Raw genomic sequence first — 21,360 nt, 5'->3', positions numbered from 1 at the left:
TATATTTTAGGCAACTTATATATATATACATTTTTTAAATTGTATAGTACTCCGTAAGAGGAGTAATAGTAGTAGAAGTAGTACTGGTAGCAGCAGCAGTTTAATATAGTAGTAGTTGTGGTGGTAGTAGTAGTAATTACAAAAGCAGTAGTGGTGGGAGTTGTAGAGTATTAAGCCTAGTAAATAGTAATCGAATTTTAGTGGCAGTGGTAGTAGTTCTTAGTAGGAGTACTAGTAGTATTATCAGTAGAAGTAGGGTTAGAAATAGTAGCAGTTGTAATAGTAGCAGTAATAGTAGTAAGTTAGCTAAAGTAGTTCTTTTTAACAAATTTGTACAGTGAATTTTTATACCCTCATTTATAGTTTTGAATAATTTTAATTGCGGTTTTCAACGAATTGTTTTTGTTTTTTCATATAAAAAATGCATTTAATAAAAAAAGTACAAGTACGTACTCAAAAAAGTTTTTTTCTTTACGAAAATAATATGCCCAGGCTCTAGAGGTTCTGAGTTCAGAATTTTTAGCACTTAAAATAGTTTTTTAAGCCAATTTCCTGTTAAACAATTTTTGTGATAAATTTTTTAGTAACGACGCGTACATGTTTAGTACTCAAAGTTTGGAATTTTTTTATTAAATTATATGCACTGTAATTTTTTTATTGAAAAAATAAAATTAAGCCTTCCAGCCTGTACTAAAATATTTAAAAAATTAATTTTGAAAATTATTACTTAAGGAACCCCAGCTTGAAATTCAGTACGGATTAAATTTTTGATTGATAATATTTAAATTCTAACCCTTTTTAATGCAAACCTTTTTCTTTGTTGAATTTGTTACATTACATAGGTATTAAAAATTTAATTTTCTTATTGAAAAAAAAACTCTAAAAATACATGCATTTTGTTGCAAAGCTTATAAGTGCTAAAAATGTACTTAAAACCTTCAAAAATCCTTTCGTTATTTGATTTGATGTAACATTTTTACTACATAAAATTAGTACTAAAATTATTAATACTTTATTAACCGAGTTTTTAAAGTTTTAATTTAACGAAAAAAAAAATTCAAAAAGAGTAAAATATTGGTATACAGCTAAAAACCTGGTAAAAAATATTTTTCTATATTTCGTTAGATACTTTATCTCAAAAGTTAGTGCATAATAAGTTTTGATAAGTAATAATAACATATATCACAATTTTCCTATTTTTATTACAAATTAAATTTATCACAAGATTTTTATACAGTTGCATCGAATTTTGAGTACTTAAAATTTAGTAATATTCTGTTTTTTAAGCATTCCTAATCGAAATTTAGTGCGTACTTAATTCAATTTGTCCAGAAATATAAATTCATTTATAATTATAAATAATTAATTTTTTTGAAAAAGAAAATGTATCTTAACAAATTGCGAATTTCTATAAAAGTTTAATTAATAGATCTTGTGCAACATCCTTTTGTTCTAAAATAATGCAAGATTTTGTTTGGTTTTCATTTTAATTTAGAACCAGTTAGTAAAATTTTTTTAAACAAATTTTGTGGAAAAGTTGAATGCACAGTAATCTAAGTAAACACTAGAGTTCATATATCGGTTTTGTAAAAAAATTAGTACTTTTCAGTACAATATGAATTAGTGCTAAAAATTCATCGAACATTTTAATACACAGTAAATTAATTAAACATTTAAATTCAAGCTATGGATTGTTTGCAAAAATACGAATTTTTAGAACATTTTGTTACGAGAAAAAAAGTTTGTAAAAAAAATAACAGTCAGTAAACTAAATAAGCACTCAATGCCAATATATCAGAATTTTGTAAAAAAAATAGTTGATTAGTACTAAAATTTTCAATATAAGCCTCGTCATGTTACTACAGATATTTAAAGGAAAAAATTTTACTATTTTTAGTTTCCACTCACTCAACTTTGACCGTTATTTCGTTTAGGCCATGAGCGTGAAACCCTCAAACGAAAAGATCCAGCATCCCCAACCACAATATTTACTCAAACACACAAAACTGCACGATTGTTTGGGTTATCAGTTGGAAGTGATTTTAAGGTTCTCATCAGTCACAGTCAAGCGATAAGCTTAAGTGATAATTCAGCAGAATTCAACATTAAATCAATTCGCGAAAGCTCGCATAGGTCCATGACAATCAAGCGAAATAGGCAGCGTAACTTGGCGATAGTCTCGCCTTATCACCTACGCCTTGGAGAATTTCAAAAACATTCAGCGACTTCAGTGCAAATCTGTGCTTAAAAGTGAAATGTCGTTGGAGACGCTCGGAATAGGACAGCGCGCGATAATTTACTCCTTTCTAACATTGCTAGTAGTGCAGCTCGAAAAACCCGGCGCCCATGCCGTAGCAACCACCCCGAATGAAGGTCGCACAACAACAGACGCCGCAGAGGAGAACACCAACACTAAACCCACCAGCGCGCCCAGCAGCGCTGAGTCGCCTCAGTGTCCAGCTGACTACTGGCCCCGTCAGCTGGACACAATGCGCAGTTATGTGGATGAAATAGCTTGGCCTTGCGATGATTTCTACGAGTACGCTTGCGGCAATTGGCGCGCGCCATATCAATTGCGCGTTCGCGGCGCACATGACACACTGACCTCTGTCAAGGCGGACAACAAGCAACAGCTGATGACGTATTTGCTGGAGAAGCAAGAGGGGGTGGTGCAAAATAGTACGCGTCAAGCTACTCTGCCTCGAAGAGAGGAGGTCGCCGTACGTTTCTTCAACGCCTGCATTGAGCGCGCAACTGGCGAAGATGGCGACAGCAGACACGTGCATTTCAATGTTGAGGCAGCAACGCACCGCACATACACCAACGAGCTGCGACAGTTGAGTGATTGGCCAGTGCTCAATCCCAATTGGATGGCGATCGAAGCGAATGACAGCCTCAGTTGGGGTATCTACTTAAACGCAGAGCTACGCCGTTATGGCGTGCAGGCACTCTGGCGTTTGCTAATCACCACCAATTGGCAGCAGGCTGAGCAGCAAATTTTCTACATTTCCGCGCCAGCGTTCGATTTACTCAAGCCGACGCGGCAATCGGTGCGGTATGATAGCGACTCGGAGTATGTTTATAAGCGTTATGTGAAATACCTGATGCTGGACTTGGGTGTGCGCGTGCGGCGCGCGCAAGTCATTGCCGAGGAAGTGGTTGATTTTGAGAAACAGCTTTTCGAATTGGTCGCCAGTGAGCGATTGGTTTTACTGCGCGCGCCACAAACTTTGGCAGCATTGCAAGCTGAAGTACTAGAGCTGAACTTAGGCAAGTATTTCGTGGAAGTACTGCGCGACATAGCACACCAGTTGCCGCGGGACTACGAGCAGCGCTTGTTGATTGTGGCAGATGTACCATATTTGCGTCAGTTGGGCGCGCTACTGAAACGCACCAAACCCGAGTTGTTGGCTAAGTATCTGTTGGTACAATTTCTGGCGCATTTTGAAGTGCGTCTTCACGATGAGGATAGCTTCCATGAGCAGCGCGATCACTGTCTGCAGCAGCTGCACACTTTTCTGCCAGCCGAACTGTCAGAAATTTTCATGCTTCTACAACACGCTGATGGCGATGCTGTTGCCTCTATGACGCGCACACAAACCGCCTTGAATGACATCTTTGCGCAGCTGAAACTGCAATTCGAGCGCATGCTGAATGCCACTAACGTCTTCGAGCGCGATGCGCACGGCAGGCAGCTTGGGTTGGAAAAACTGCGCGCCATGCGTCTGCTCTTGCCACAAGCAACTGGTTTCAGCAAGGATCATTTGCCGCCCAGCATTCAGCTTGGGGATGACTACGACGCGAATTTGATGACTTTATGGCGCTGGCGCACACGCAAGCAACTACACGAAATACTAGAAACGCTGCTGACCGGTCGTAGTGCGCCGCCAGCATACAACAGCTACGGTCCTTTAGATGTGAACGCCTACTATCGCCTGAAGAAGAACGCCATTGAGCTGCCGGTTGGCATACTGCGCGCGCCCTTCTACAACAGTTGCCTCGACTCGGCGAAGATCTACGGCAGTTTTGTCTACATCATTGCGCACGAGCTGATGCATGGCTTTGACTACGATGGGCTCAACTATGATATGTCAGGCAATACTGGCAGCGATGTGAGCGCAAAAGTTATCATCAGATTTGGCACCAAGTCGCGTTGCTATCTTAGCGAACGTTATGTGGATGGTGAAGTGACGTTGAACGAGAATATCGCTGATACGGAGGGTTTACGGCTGGCTTTGGAGACCTTCAGACGCACTGGTGGCGAGAATGCAACTTTAAGCGCAGAACAGTTGAAGCTGTTCTTCTTGAGTTTTGCGCAGACTTGGTGTGGCACTAGTGCCGCGAACGGGGAGAGTCTACACGATGAGCATAGCGTGCGCGTGAACAATGTGGTGAGCAACTTTGCGGAGTTCACGCAAGCCTATCGATGTGAGCCGCACAACGAAATGAATCCGGCAGAGAAATGTGTTATATGGTGAATTAATTGTTTGAGAATTGAGTATGTAAATGCACTTAATAATAGAAATAAAAAATGTACAAAAGTCTGATGAAATTCATTGACTTTGGATATCCATAAATGAGTTTGTTCTTTTGTTTTCAAAAGAGGAAAGGAAAGTCCCTCAATATCAAAGTTTTCACGTTTGCGGTTAGTTGCTTAACAAATAGTACGCCGAAAATTATGCAAACTTTCCTGCTGCAGTTTTTATTTACCCCGTTCATCATCTCGTTCGCCACTTAGCAATAATAGTCCCTTATACACTTCTCAAATGGTCTATGAAGAAATTTATTTGTGATACAAGTTGAAAAAGCTCTTTGTCTACCCGGCAACGCAATTCAGGAAATAGCAAGTCCACTTTGTTGTGCTGAAATAAAATTAGCTGACAGAATCATACAAACTGTGGTTCGCATTCATAAAGCTTCTCCTGGCCTAGCTAAACTTGTTCAACATACTGGCAGGCATAAAAAAATAAGCAAAATACTCTTGATCTTAGATCGTGGTTCGGACTTGGCCCGCCCTATTGGTCAAAGTTTCAAACGAAGTTAGGCTTAACAGACTGAATTTCTAGAATTATACACTAGCATTCCGTGAGCAAGCTTTCTGCAACATAGGCCTTATAATGGCACTTTTTACTTCCCCTTCTCAACCGTAGCGTATCGGACCGTGAAGGCTTCGATGGCTAGGCTGGCGTGCGCCACTGCCTCAAAACCATGTTTAAGACAACAACCACTTTCAAAGGAAACTTCTGTCAACGCAGATCAACCACTACAGTGCATTCCGAGTTCTTTCATGGAATAGAAGCTCAGTTAGAGGACTGCCATTGAATGGCAAAAGGCAATCCGATCAACGAGGTGTGGTTGTGGTTGCTTCAGAATGGGTAGACGGTATTGGAGTGCGTGTTTGAGTGACGCTTGCTTCAGAAATCGTTGATTTAGTCATAACAGATTTGGAGAGCCAATTTTGATGTCTTTCTGAGGAAGAGTATGAAACGACGATTTTTATGAGTTCAGAGCAGACTCCAGAAGAGCCACCTTTCCCCAGTTTGTGTACTGCGATTATACAACATGGGAAAATGTGAGAACCAACTCTCTAATCTCTTTCTGTGAAGATCTTGATGAGCATGCCTAGTTGAGTGATACCTTAACATATCAGAGGATTTTTAGATAAATTAAAAAAAATTTTGAGTTAATCTGAGACAAAATTCTTTGGTGTCACTATTTCATAAGGGCCCAGAGACCTCTTTTTTCAGGCTAGTCCGAAGTAGAACTCCAATATATCATTATTTCTTAAGATCTCGGAGATCTTTCAGATGCCTTAATTCCTATGGACGAGCAGTGTTCTAAGGCATCACTACTTCTCAAGATATCGGAGACCAATTTAGTTGCCTTTAATTTATTTGGATAAGTCAGAGGTAAAATTCCAGGGTATCACTAGTTCTTAAGACCGCATAGATCTTTTAAACACTGCGGTTTTATAGCTGTGGTAGCCAAATGATGGATGCAAAAAAAAGCTCCTTATCTGATAACGCAGGCCATCTGGACTGAAACTTTCGTATAAACCATATTATAGTGGTTCTGGTTAGCGATTAAGACTACGAAAAGATCTTATCCGGCTACTCATCTGCTATTGATTATCTGCGTCTATAATGCTTAGCATAGTAAATTTTGATAACGTCACCTAAAAATATGCAATCACCCATGTTGGAAAATTTAATGAACATAATAACATCTATACAATTAGCGTATACAAAAAATATTCAATTTTAAGCATTAAATTTAATTTTGCTAAAATCATTGGACTGCAAGCGATTTGACAACACACAATCAGAAGAAAATGCTTAAAATAATTAAAATTCGCGAAATATGCATGTATTTAAAAACGATACGGCACTGCAAAATTATGCAGCATACATTTAGGACGTAAATAAGCAAATTCAAATTTACCTATTCACAAGCGCACACACAAATCCAGACGCGCGCTGACACGAAAACAATTTCACACAAACGTGCATAGTAGTAACACCATTAAATGAACATAAATATTAATTAAGTCGCACTTTGAGCGCTTGCATTATTAAAACAAAATGACGGAATTTTGGTTTTCACAAATTTTATTTTCAATGCTGTTTAAAATATATGTAAAATTAATATAAATTTTGTTTACTAATAAGAGAAATTTGATTTCAATTGCTAATTGTTGCCGAATTGTTAGAATATTAAAATTTTACATCACAAAATCACACAAGCGCATTGCGTAGCATACTTATAGGCGATTAGTATACCCATGTGTCTACGTATGCTGCCGCTTATGATGTTTATTTAATTAAATTATTACTAATTTGTTGTTGAGTAATTTTTGCATGGCTTGTGCTTTTAATGCGCTTTAAATGCTTGCAGCTTAAATGCACTAAATATTTGAATTTAATTAATTAGATAGGACTGTAGGCGTATACAATGTTCTAATAAATGATAGTTATGGTAAGTATTTTTTTTTTTGCAGAAAATGCTACAAAAAAGTGGAACGATTACGAAAATAGAAAATGTCTATAAAAAATATATAAAATATTTAAAGCTTTTATTAAAAAATCTGGAAAATTTTTTGCTTTAGTGCATAAACCGTAATGTAAATAAGCAATCGGAAAAATAAGGTAAAATTTTTCGAAAACAATTAAGAAAAAAAAATTTTACAGAATTTAATTCCTGATTTTTTTTTTAATTTTTTAAGTTTTAGTACAGAAAAAGAAATTGAGTTAATAAAATAGTATGTATATATAAATCTTATGATGGAAAAACTCTAAAGGTTTAACAAAATAAAAAAAGAGAAGAAATGAAAAAAAAACAAATATGTAAAACATAGTTAGGCCCGCAGACATCTAAACAATCATTAACTATAAATTTTCTAATTTTTTTAGATGTTTTTATATTTTTGTCTTCTCTTTTTTACATAAAGTAATAAATAATAAAAACAAATTATAGAGCAAACAGTGTGTAGATAATTTGCACAAAAAAAAAACAAAGAAAATATTTATTAAATTTTTCTTTTAACTAAGTAATGTTATGTATCACAGGTTTTTAAAATAAATATGTTACCATAGGTTTTTAAAAATTTCGAACCTTTTTTAACTTTTGTCTTGGTTTTGTTTTTATAATAAATTGTCAAAAGTGTAAAGACGCAAGCAATGTGAAATTTTGAACAAAAAATTCGGGTACACCGACTCTTGCATATTCTCCTCTATTTCAAAGCTTTTGTTTCTGTTTGTTTTTTGTTAGTAAAAAATAATCAGCCTTATCGCTAATTCCACTGAATAAATTGTTCCCACAATTTAAACAGCAAAACAAAAACAGAAAGGGAAAAATGCTTTGTTTTTCTTTTTGGGAATAGTTTAAACGACAATATTTTTTAAAAAAATTGTTAAACCAACAATTATCTAAATTGAATATTGATAATAAATCAAGCCAAAAAACGTGAATAGATTAAACGACGAAAATGTATGAATAAATTTAATATAATTTAATATAATATTTATTTAAAATATTTTAAAAATAGTTACATCCACAAATATCGAAAAAAATTGCTTAATGTTAGCTAAAAAAATGTTATTAATTTTTAGTTTTTAAACTTATTTTTGCCATTCAGAAAAAAAATATAAGCTAAATTTATGAAAAAATTAATGTCGAAACAGAAGAAAAAATAAATAAAAAATATTACAAAAATTAATTTATGCTCACAGACTTCAACAAAATCAGGAGAGAAGAGTTTTAAAACTTTTCTTTAAAATACACCGTTTCTTTTCGTTTTTTAGACAAAATAATCGAACTCAAAACTGTAATTCAGCAAAATTTCAAAAGTTTTAACAAAAAATTGCGAAAGTTTTTATAAAAAAATGGAAAAATAATCCAAAGACAAAACTTTGGGCTCAAAGGTATTAAAAAAAATTTGAACAGTCGATAAGATTTGCTGGCTTTTCAATTTGTTCACCCTTTTTAAGAAAAAGAAATCTAAATTTTTGTAAAAAATAAGAAAACAGGTTATTAAAAAAATTATGAAAAAATAGTTACACCTACAAATATCTGAAATGATGCCTAAAAATTTTATTTCTTCTTTAATTTCTTAAAATGGTTTTTGTCTTTCAGAAAAACTTTTTAAGCTTAATTTGAGTAAAATTTAATGCGGAAAAAATTAACAAAAAAACTATAATATAAAACATAAAAAACAAAAAACATGAATAAAAAGTATATTTATGCCCGCAGATATCTAATAAAGACAAGACAAAAAAATGTTAAAACTTTTCTCTAAAATCGTCTTTTGTGTTTGTTTTTTTTCAGAAAAAATAATTCCACTAAAAAATTTAATTTTTGTTTATTATTTTGCTATATAGGAAAAGCAACTGGGCTAATAGAACCAAAAATTCTGCGAAAGTTACTTGATAAAAAAACGTATAAAAAAGTGAATAGTTAAAGCAAAACCTATATATTTTATTTTTTTGCAGAAAAACGTATCGAGTTCACTGAAAATTTTTTTGGGAGATTGTAAAATTTTCAGAAATATTTTTCATGTGGTTTTGTTTTTTTTTGTTAGAAAAATGTGTTGAGCTCATTAGCATTATTGAGTTATTAAAAACTTCTGAAAAAAAAATGTATTTCTCCGCCGGCAGAAGCTTAAAAAAATTTTGATTTTGCAACATTCCGTCAAAGCTATTTAATAAACTCTTTTTCTGCCAATTATTCTAAGTAAATACGTTTGTGTCACTCCAACCGTCAACCACCGCTCAGATATTTATTCAAAAGGCGCACATCGCCTTGCTACCATGCACCGCGCTACGTGACTATAATTAAATTTTCCGTTGAAATTATGGTAGCTGTCGCATATTGCATATTTTTAGGCGGCATAGCAAGCTAGTTAGTGTGAGATAAAAGCCACATTGATTTACATACCTACATGGGAAGGCAACTGCATTCAAAGTGGCATGAAGCAATTGTATAAATATGTATGTACATATGTATAAATACATATCCTCAAGCATGTATATGTTAGCATACATATGTATATAGAATGTATATGCTTAAACATATATATATATATATAACGACCAAATGCATTTCGAAGGCCTTTCTCGCATAGCAATGGCATGCATCTCACTGAATGTATTTACATATGAGGCTCTGTGTATATCTAATTGATATGGATGTACTCTTGTTGTGCAATTTGTGGTCGCAGCATACATGGGAGGCAAAATGCATGCTTTCGTACAAACGTACAAGTATTTATGTTTATTTGGGCGTACATATGTATATGTATATTTAAAAACTAGTAGCTGTCACAGTAGCATCATAACCATTTTACTAGTATTTCGCTTAAGCTCTCTGTCCTTCAACCGCCAATGTACCACTTTCTTTTTTACCTAATAGTCCATTCTAATGTTTCATATTCATATCCATATTCATATTCATATTCATATTCATATTCATATTCATTTTCATATTCATATTCATATTCATATTCATTTTCATATTCATATTCATATTCATATTCATATTCATATTCAGATTCATATTCATATTCATATTCATTTTCATATTCATATTCATATTCATATTCATATTCATATTCATATTCATATTCATATTCATATTCATATTCATACTCATATTCATATTCATGTTCATATTCATATTCATATTCATATTCATATCCATATTCATATTACCTACTTTTGCGCCACATACTATACATATATGTATGTATTCATATATCAGCCATCCTAATAGTTACAAGAATTTTTATCCGCCACGCATTTATTTGCTTTTGACTTTGCCAGCTTTGGTGTGCTAAAAATTAAGCCGCCCACTGCTTGCCCCACGCAAATTTAGATATAAAATTTGCTCATATTTTGCACGAAATTTGATTAAATAGCGAATTTATATTGACCGTGGCTGATGACAGACCATCGACCGCTTCAGGCAATGGCCACAAGACATCAAAGTGACAGCACATAAATATTTATGTTATTAGCTGGCATATTTTTGTTGACTCTCAGGAAAACGCGCTAACACTGCCAAAAAAAAGGGCAGCTTTTATTGAATGTTCGAAAAATGAACAGAAAGAGTGTTTCAGTTAAGCCATGCAACTTAGAAGAATGTAAGTATTTATCAAAATCGTCGAAAAAATCAGTGAGAAATCAGAAAAGGCACCTAATAATGCAGAGAAGCTCCCCGGAAAAATACCAGAAACGCATAGAGGGGTCTTAAAAAATCCAAACAATCCCAGTAGTCTAAAAAAATATCAAAAAACGCTTCACCACCCGTAGTTTCTCGAAAAATCCGGAAATGTTCAGAAAAAGACTTGAAAGTGTCGAAGAAGTCATCAGGGTTCTACAGTTCCGTTAAGTCCAAAAATGTCCTCGAAATCATTAGAAAAACACCGGAAATGTAACAAAAAGTGCCCAGAAAATCTCCAAAACGAAACATCCACAAAAGCCCGGGAAAATTATCGCGAAGGACTGAGAAAATTTTAAACACAAAAACAAAGTGAGTGGAGAAAGCGGAAATATCTTGAAAAATATGTAAAGAAAGGTGCTAAAAGGCGAAAAATTCGGAAAAGGCCAGCATTATCTCCAAAAGAAATTTCGAGGGCAGCCGATAAATGTTTAAAAATAAAACAAAAATTATTGGAAAACTGCTAGAAAGACCGTAGAAAGATGCCAACAAGTAGCGAAGGTAACCATAATTATCTTCAACGAAGTTAATAAAAAATACGGTAGCTCCAGAAAAGTCGCTCAAAATAACCGAAAAATCTCGAAAAATTCTAAGAAATACTATATTACTTTGAAAGCAACCGAAAACAGGCATGAAAGTCTCCGAAAACTTTTCAAATCAAAACGAAAGAGACCCAGAAGATCCCGAGAAAGTGCCTCAAAACGCTGAGTTTGGTGTTAAGGCGTCAGAAAAACTCCGAAAAGCGACGAAAAATTCTAAAAAAAAATGTACAAAACACCGCTGAAAAATTCAGAAACTTTCCGAAACTTACGAAAAAAAAGTTCCGGAAATCCCAAATTGTTTTAAATAATGAAAGATAAGAGCCCAAAAATTACTTCAAAGCGTTGAGCTAATACCAAAAAGCCGCAGGCGACTGATAAAATTCCGAAAAACTTGACGAATTCCGAAAATTAAAAAAAGTACAGAAAACTGCTTAAAACTCCAGAAGTGTTCGAAAGCTCATACAAAAAAAAAAAATTAAGAAGATGAGCCAGGGTGGTGGTCTCAAACCGGTCAGCTAATACCGAAAAGCCTCAGGTGACCGATAAAATTCAGATTAATTGTGAAAATCCACGAAAAGTTCCAAAAAAAGTACAGACAACAGCTGAAAAAATCCCGATCTATCTCGAAAACTCACAAAAAAAAATGTTCAGAAAATTTACGGAAAATACCCAAAAGAGCAGATGAAATCTTTAAGAATACGGAAGGCCAGAAAAGTGCCAAAAATTCTCTAACGATTATTGCAACTTTCTAAACAAAGCCCTATAAAAAAACCGCAAAAGAGAGAACAATCACCAAAAAGGTCGCCAAATAATACAACTAATCCCGTTAGAGCCGCAAAAATTTTCGGAAAACACTGAAAATTTACATATATCAGCTCTGATCCAGTACTCCATGAACTTACAGGGTTTTATACAAATTTGCAGGAAGTTACAGGAAAAATGATCCCATACTCCAAATTCCTCCAAAATCCTGTAAATGAGAGCGATGTTTGGAGAGTTGTGTAGAGAATGAAGTTGCAAGATTTTACCCGAACTTTTTCTTCTGGTAAAATTATGAAAAGTGTCAAGCGATCACTGGTTAACGTTTTTACAGGAAAAAGCTTTTTTTGATCCCGTAATTTTTGTTGCTACTCACTTTTTACTCTCACTTCAGAGATTAATTTTGTTGTTTGAGATTTTTAGAGGATTTTACACGAAAAGTATTGGATCAGAGCTGGTTGGTTTCATGCAATAGCTCGTTTAGGTTCATGACCAGGCATGGGCAGAGACTTAGCAAGTGCTAAAAGAGCGTAAGCATTGCGTGTACATATACCAGCGAGAGCGTAACGATGAGACCGCGACAGCATGCAAAATGAATTGGATACACTAACACCTTCTCACTTTTACCTCACTCTTGTTTGTGGTAGTGCCCACCTCTGTTCCTGACGGACTAACTCAAATGAACTGATTAAATATAAACATGCCGAATTTTGGTTCTCGAAAGTTTTGAGAAATTCATGGGCGAAAAAAATAGTTTTCTAGTGGCTAGAAAGGATTGCATATTTTCGTGCGTGAAAGTTTGTTTGTGTTTTTTTCACGCACCCTTCGAATAACAAGCTATATGAATATTATGTCAACCAACTAAATTCCTCGATTTGCTTTCTACTTTGAAAGTTTTTATGAAAACTATGCAAAAACTTGCAAGTATGTGTGTTCTACAACTTTATTTCACAAATACGCATACTCACTTGAATGTATCTCTGCTGAAATTTTTGAAGATATTACACTCAGGATGCTCCAACAAGCGGAATGCTATTGAACAATGATGATTTTCCAGCGGCGAGATGTCATTATACCTGCAAGCAAAGGCGATATGCAAATTGAAAAATAATTGAAGAAACGAAGTTGTTAATGAATAGAGACAGCCGTTGACAGAGCGAGAGTACGGGAAAGTGGAATGTGTTAATGAGGCATTGCAAAGCGGGGCAAACTCATGAAGTCATTGCAGCAGCAGCAGTAGCAGCGGCAGCAGCAGCAGCCATGACGATTGTAGCCAAATAGGCAATTGAAATGCAAAAATCTCGCTAGCAATGCAAATACAAAGTATGAGTACGCATACAATGCCAAAGCTACATTTGTATGTATGTATTTGCAAATGTCAATCACTGCAATCGAGGCAATGAAATAAATGTTAATGCAATGCTGCGCCACAAGGTAGGCAATAAAAATGCTACATGCCACTACATCTAGCGCTGAATGCCATTAGATCGAGTGCTGATGAAGATGTAGATATGTATGTATGTGTGTGTGCTCGGATGTATGTATTTGCATTAGAGAAATGTGTAGGGTTTGGAGACTCACATTAGAACATAGAGTCCTACCTCTTGTGTATATGAATTAGTGTAATTGTATGACTGCATTGCTATCAGCCAACTAGATGTATGTACATACCTGAGTGCCAATTCGGTGCGCGCATTTATCTGATAGATATTATTGTAGCCTGGATGATCGAGATCATGACAAATGCAGGACACTAGCAATATTAGGCATTCTAGGTCACCTAGTCGTTGAAGCAGATTGGCATGGCGGGTTATGGCGTACATCTGGAATGGAATGGAAGAAGAATTTTTGTTTTTTAATTGGTACTAATTTTACAAATATTTAAAATAATATATATGTGGAAGGCTCGAATTTAAACCGATACACCGAGCCCTAACCGCCAAAGAGACGTAAGCGAAATTAAAAAAAAAAAAATTATTTTTGATGCAGAAATGCATTTAGATGCTCTAGGGACATTTCTGCATAAAAAAGAAAATTTTGAAAAAATGTCGCTTACGCCTTTTTGGCGGTTAAGGTGCGACATATGTACATCTACATATATTTAGAACTTAAAAAACAATATTTACAAACGAAAGCATTTAGAAATGAGAGTGAGCGAGGCAGTGACAGAGTGAGTGATTGCATGAGTAATTGATTGAGTGAACGAGTGAGTAAATGAGTTAGTAAGTATATGAGTGAGTGAGCGAGCGTATAAGTGAGTGAGAATGAATGAGTTATTTAGTGAATAAGTGATGGTTTGAGTAAATGAGTGAGTGAATACATGAGTTAGTGAGTGAGTGAGTAAGTGAGTTACTAAATGGCGGCATGAGTAAACGAGTGTGAATTAGTTTGTAAATAAGTGAGCGAGCGAATGAATTTGTGAGTGATTGACTTTGTTTGTTTCTTCTTCACACTGAACATGTTTGTACAGCTGTGGATAAAATTTGAAATGCAGTGGTCTTATGACAGGAACTAATGTAGGAAATATTTTCTTAAGAGGGTTGCCACCTCATTAAGAAATTATATTCAGTTTAATTAATAACGTAAATTTAATGTCACAATATGGATTTCAAATGAAGAGTTATACGAAGGTCTTTCTTTAAATAAATTTTAAGAACACTGCCAACTATTTTCAAAACTAGCCTCTATTTAATTAGTACGGCAAATTAAATAAATAAATATAGGTGTCAAATGAAAGGGTTAACTGGAAAATATTTTGAAAAGCGTTGCCACCTTTTTTTTTAAATCAAATGAAAAAATTTAAGAAAATTAATGAAATATTATATTTATATATGAAAACATTTTTTAAGGGCATAGCCATCTGTTTCAAAAATCAAATGCAATTTTATTATTAAGTTAACTTAAATGCTACATACGAGTATGAAACGAAAAGGGGTTGAGAAATCTTTCGTCACGATTTAAATGGAAGCCAGGCATACAATAGCGTCCTGAAGGATTGAAAAATTCCTTTTTTTTCTGATTCGACTATTTTAAATAATAAAGAAAAAATAAAAGTATAATAAATGTGACTAAAAAATTTAAAGTAAAAAATAAATCGAAATAATAAAAACAAACAAAAGTTTTAGTGAAAACTGAAATTTAATTTATCAACGAAATTAAAATTGCTTTAAGCTTAAATAAAAAAATGTAGATACGAATTAATAAAAAATCTCAAGTGAAAAATTTAAACTGAATTTGTCAACGAAATTAAATTAAAAAAATTTAATTTTTTTGCCTGTTTTGATAGCATCAAAAAAATTATAAAATATTTTTGTTTTTTAGATTTTATTCATTTTAAAAAAATTTGGAAAGGATATTGGATAATTAAAAAATTTTTACAATACCCAAATTCGGACTTCACTTAGCACCGTCGTTGGCTGGGGAGGAAAAATAGTTCTCTGAAGCAATTGAGAATATGTATTTCTGCACTCAGGAAAACTAACTTTAGAAGAAAACCAAGTAACTTTCAACGAAGACTATTTGTATAGTAATCTTTTTCAACGCCTAACTCATTCAAAAATACTTCAAAAATTAAATTAATTCCTGGCCTTGAGCGAAGGAAAGGATGTACTCGCGTATAAAAACAAAAAAAAAAAACTATTTGAAACATTTGGAACTTCAATAACCACTGGCTCTCCACACAAATCTTCTTCAGCCAAGCCAATGCCAGCAATCTAAATGCAAATTTAGTTAAACTTTATGTAAACACAACTTAAATGACCTATTTTACATGTGTGAGCAACTAAAGACTTGCGTACATACTCAGACGTAGATATGTATGTATGCATTTGTAAGTAGAAATTTCTCTATTCCTGTGCTTAAGTAAATTGATATGCTTATGTGTGTGTGTGCGTCGAAAAAGTTGTTTGAATATTGAATAGTTTAGGCAAACAAACTTTGATCACACACAAGATGCGGCTGTTCAAAACTTGAGTGCTGTCAATTGGCAAGAGTTTATCTGCATTGCACAAATACTTACGTGCATACATAGCATTAATCAGCATCCCTGCTGGAAAATTAATTTCTTCTTTTACACGAGAGTTATAAAATTTATTGTATTCTAAAACTTCCGCCGAAATATTTCAAAAAATTTTTAGATTTAAGTGAGCTGGACCGATTTGAAAATAGCAGCAAAAATCTCATGGTTTTGATTCCGCTGATAACAGTTTTAAACATTGGTTGGCAGAACTCTTAAGCCTAAACTTTTTTATCACTTGCGGTGATTTAAAAAAAGTGTGTTTTTAAAACAATTTTTATTTATGTAAAACTAAATTTTTGTAAATCTTAAATCTGACATATTTTGGTGGAAGTCTTAAAATATAATAAATTTTATAATTCCGATGCAAAAGCCGTACTGAGTCGATGTATTCATCGAAGGAAATTAAGAAAGAAGCGAAATTTATCAACAAAGAAAAAGGTGCGTGTACAATTTTCGCGGTCAACTATGTTTGGGCAATGATCATGAAGGGTTAGTCCTTGGCCAGGTATAAATCTATGTTAACGCGTCTTTCTTCGCCGTGAACAAGGTTTACGCGCCTTTCTTCGCCGAAGTTTTTCTAAGCGTCTTTTGTGTAAATCTTGTTTTCTTGCGTCCTTTATCGCCGCCAAAACACTCGCGCATCTTTTTTCGTGTCTAGTGACGATATGCCTGGAAACGTATGTGCCAATATTTGTAGCAGAAACCGAAAATAACAGTCATTAATGAAAAACTGTCATTGAAAAATTCACTATGAAAGTTTCACTATGAGAGAGGGAGAGAGAGAGACAACAACAATAAGTGATATATACCAATCGATTTCTTTTTTCAACGAGTATCAAATTTCAAAATAAATTTTTATTTATAGTTATATGAAAAATTAAAAAAAATAACAATTATTTTAGATTTTTATTTTAATCCAAAATAACAATTATTTTTACTTTTTATCCAAATAATATGTAAATAAGAGTAATTTTTGATTTTATATTATATGTCTTAGATAACAGTTATTCAAGACTTTTATTTATAAAAATCATTAATAAATATCGGTTACTGTCTTTTATTTTTTAAGTCATGATAGCTTTTATAAATAAAAGTCTTCAATAACTGTTATCTAAGATATATAATTTAAAAATCAAAAATAACTGTTATTTGCAGATTATTTAGGTAAAAATCAAAAATAATTGTTATTTTGGATTTATAAAATAGAAACCAGAAAAACTGTTATTTAAGGAATAATTAAATAAAAGTCAAAAATTAATTGTTAAAAAGCGATTTTTTTTAAATAAAGTTGTAACTGTTACGCTCCTTGATTTTTAGATATTTCGCTAACCATTAGTCGAATCTGGGTGCCACCAAGTGGTGATACATCCTACGAATTGCTCGGATAAGCCAACCGCCTCAAATTTTTACTAAATCTAATTTACTCTAACTTTTCGGCTCGTATTTCATATGGCCCTTTGAAGCTTATAATACTAGTCGTTAGCCGAAAATTACCACAACTGCGACTTCACGCGTCGCACGCTATTTATTCCTTTTTCCTCTATTTTTGGATACCTCATGAGCAGCCCCACAAGAAAAAGTTTCGTTTATACGAAAGTCATTTTAAAGCTATATTTTAAAGCTTCCCTATGTCATCAGCCTAAGCTCGTTATAAAGCTTTATATACGCATCGTTTTTAGCGTTTATTCTGTCATCAACTTCGCAGGTAAGAGAAAAAAATCTGAATTCGGTCTCTGATAGCTGCATTTCCTACAGGGGCTCATTAAATAAATATATCTTGGCTTTGTTATCACAACGTATGTATATTTCAGATCGACTGCATTCTCGCGCTGACTACGGTTGTCGCACACTATGAGTGCTATTTAAATAGTTTTTCTACTGGTTAAAGGAAACATTTTGGTAGCACTAACGAAGTACGAACTTTTGAAACTTTTTATTTGTAACACGCAATGCATTCTACCCAATTCCATTTAGTCGCTTGTAAAGGCGTCTGACAAAGAACTTAGTTTTAAATGTAGCCGAAGCTTTGCTCGTGGGCAATGCAATTTAAGTTGTATTAGTTCTGTATTTGAAAAAAAGTGTTGTCGGAAAATATTGCTAAAATTTCAACTCGACTAATCATTGACCTTTCACATGGAGATAACAGAGACGACGTAGTGAAAGTACAAAGCGCGCCAAAATACGCAAACTGAAAACCTCGACTATTTCCAACTTCCCTTTTTATGCCCACAGTTTAATCTCAAACATCCAATTAGCGGTGTGGCTTACACCAACTTTCGCTAGCAAAAAACTAAAAATGTGTAGTTGTGTAAACAAGATTGTTATTAAAAAAAAAAAACTAACCATACCAAATTTTTTTCATACAAAAACGACCGCTTACTACAGACTAACTTCTTCGCAGTTGCTGGTCAATAACATGTCTGTGTATGTTAGTTCGTTTTATCAACCTTGTCGCCAATATTGCTGCAACATGTTGCGGTTGTGGTCACTTGCACGTCAAAATGTTCATTAACTTTATGGCGCCGGCTAAAAGCCAGTCAAAGCTGCCCATATTTTCATTGACACTTCCGAAAGTGAAACTTTTATGGTGTTTGCAAATTTTTTTATAAATGTTGTAGTAATGAATGACTAGTTTTTATGATTTTCTTATTGTTGAAGTTGCTGAAGTTTTCTTAGGTAGTTTGGCACTCAACTATACTTGTATATTAACATTATCATTTTGAAAGATAAACCACACCAAGGCGGCATTTTATAGTAAAAAACCAAGATCGTTTAAATAAAAAAAACAATTATTTTACTATTTGGAGTAAGAATACTGACAACAAATATAACACAGAATGTGTAAGATTTTTTACTATCGTCTTCTTTTTAACAGGAAACAACAGCTAATTATTTATTTTTTTGACCTGGTAGCTTCCAAGGATACCGCAAAGGTCCTAGAAAATGTTGAAAAGTTTGAAAGAAACTGGAAAAGTTTTAAAGTCACGAATATTTAGTTATGAAAAAATTTAGAAACCTACAAAAAAAAACAAAATTGAAAACATTCAAAAAAAAGTCAAAAGTATCATAGACCCAAATATTTTGAAAAAAAAAACATTCAAAAAAAGCCCAAAATTACCTCAAGAGTAAAACCCAAAAAATTCAAAATTCAAGTGCCCCGAAAAAATTGCTAAATGTCTCGAAAAATATTGCAAAAGACTGAAATATCGAAAAATAGCATACGAAATAGTCATTGCGGAAAGTTCCGAAAAAACGGAAAAATCACAAAAATGAAAATGCGATGAATTCAGAATAAACTCGATAAACAATATCGAAATGTTGTAAAAGTCACTAGAAAAAAACACTAAAAATAAAACTCGAATTTTCCACAAAAATGCGCAAGGCAAAATACGACAAATCTTGAAATCTTCAAGGAAATACTAAAAGCCTCGAAAAATCATAATAATTCTAGAAAACATCCATCCTACGGTGGGTTCCAAAGAAACATTCCAAAAAAAACCCGAAGAAAATGCAGACTACACAAAGAATCCTCCAAAGTAAAACGAGAAAATCCCGAAATTCCCGAAAAAAATGCAAAAGTTACACAAGAGAATTGCCGAAAAATCTCGAAAATTTCCTAAAAAAAACCAAAATATCGTAAAACAGCGAAATTCCTATAGTCATCCCTTGTCAAGCTTAGTTTGCAGACAAACCGGTTTCGGCGTTGTGTCATCTCGTGTAATTTTTCGTTCTGAACCGGTTTGTCTGCAAGCCAAGCTTGACAAGGGATGACCGAAATTCGCTCCAAAATAAATCATCTTACCACCCTGTCGGAAAAAGTCTACCAAAACCAAAATGCACAATTTAATAATTTTATTTCTATTTTATTAAGTCATGATAAAGTCATATTCTGAAATGAAATAGCATACAAATGGCCTCTTCACCAAAACGGTACGTACAATAATTTCTGCACTTTGTGTGTTTTTTCACAATCTTAAAATATAAGTGCATTCCAAAACGTCAAAATTCAAAGTATCAGTAGCTTTTATTTCTTAAACCACACTAAAAGAAGAAGTCTTTTTTTTTAGTTTGTCCCTACTTTAGACTATTGAAAAAAAGGCATTGCGTAATATTCGGCTGTGTATAAAAAAGCTATAGAGGGGTTTGCAAAAATGTATGAATTTTCTTCATAAAAATACCGTGTTGTTGTTGTAGCGACACTACTAAGCTCCGCCTAGGTCGGTTTGTTCATCAATCGTTGTCGTTAAGCTTAACTATCGGTAGGCCCAGTAAACGAGCTGTTTCGACGGTATCGAAGCAAAATGAGAGGGGAAGATGTGGCTAGTCTCGTGGGGGGAGTCTCCACATGCCGAACACTCACTAGAAATATTGGGATCGAGTCTAGGTAGGTAAGTAGCTGTTAAGGCGGCTAGAATATCCTGACCGTAATTGAGCAAGAGTAGCTCCCATTCTCACAACAGTCAAGTAAGTCTTATAGGAAATGGGGATCGATTCTTACACATCAAGAGGGAAAATGCCTGCATTGATACATTAGAATTTAGGGATAATGCATCATTAAAAAGCTCACCTAATTTATATTTTCCTATCCCCAAATCAAAATTGTCTTGTAAGCTGAAAGGTATTTATGTAATGATGTATGCAAGAAACGAAAATCAATGGGAGGACTTAACAATGCGCTTAACAAAACTTGAGAAAATTGTGCGAAACTAAGAGATCGAGAATAAAAAAATTAGAGTATTCTGAACATATGCCACTACCTTCATATATACATACATATTATTTATTTATTAGACTGCATCACCAAGAAAGTTGAATTTTTTCCGCCGGGATTACGAAATTTATTATATTTTAAGACTTTATTATAGATTAAGACGTGAGCTGGACCGATTTGAAATTACCTCCAAAAATGCAGTATTTAATGAATAAAAATGGTTTCTTAAAGTATTTTTTGAAAAAACCCAGCTTAGATGACAAAACAGATTGAGCTTAAAAAATCTGCATAAAAATATTAAAAAACAATTTCATGTTTTTTTTTTTACTTTTTTCAAAGATCGGTTTAAGAAAAACGTGAATAACTTGGCCGGTTCAAAAACAGCATCGAAAATCTCATTATTAGGATTCCGTTGATATCCTTTTTAAATATTTTTATGCAAACTTTTAAAGCTTAAACTATTTTGTTATCTGAGGAGATTTTTTCAAAAAATACTTTAAAAAACTAATTTATTCAGAAAAAACTCAATTTTGGGAGGTATTTTCAAATTCGTCCAGCTCACGTAAATCTTATAATTTTTCCAAAATATTTTAGGAGAAGTCTCAAAATATAATAGA

At 33.6% G+C, this 21,360-nt stretch overlaps 2 protein-coding genes across 2 annotated transcripts in view; one reads left to right on the top strand and one right to left on the bottom strand.

The window, feature by feature from the left end:
• Nucleotides 1-2,156: 2,156 nt before the first annotated feature.
• Nucleotides 2,157-4,570, top strand: LOC118748732 (neprilysin-11-like). Its single transcript, XM_036483386.1, has one exon. It carries the CDS (start codon nt 2,256-2,258, stop codon nt 4,476-4,478), a length of 2,223 nt encoding a protein of 740 aa, XP_036339279.1. The 5' UTR covers nt 2,157-2,255; the 3' UTR covers nt 4,479-4,570.
• An 8,408-nt stretch (nt 4,571-12,978) lies between these two features.
• Nucleotides 12,979-21,360, bottom strand: part of LOC118748332 (high affinity cGMP-specific 3',5'-cyclic phosphodiesterase 9A-like) — a 62,076-nt gene continuing 53,694 nt past the window's right edge. Inside the window, exons 3-4 of the mRNA XM_036482707.1 lie at nt 13,686-13,837; nt 12,979-13,090 (exon numbers count right to left, since the gene is read on the bottom strand). Coding sequence (XP_036338600.1) covers nt 12,979-13,090; nt 13,686-13,837 — 264 coding nt within the window. The remainder of the gene's footprint in view (nt 13,091-13,685; nt 13,838-21,360) is intronic.

The sequence above is a fragment of the Rhagoletis pomonella genome, unplaced genomic scaffold, assembly GCF_013731165.1.
Source record: "Rhagoletis pomonella isolate Grant_MI unplaced genomic scaffold, Rhpom_1.0 Rhpom_scaffold_00013, whole genome shotgun sequence".
Taxonomy (NCBI): domain Eukaryota; kingdom Metazoa; phylum Arthropoda; class Insecta; order Diptera; family Tephritidae; genus Rhagoletis; species Rhagoletis pomonella.
This window is presented reverse-complemented; position numbering and strand designations above follow the sequence as displayed.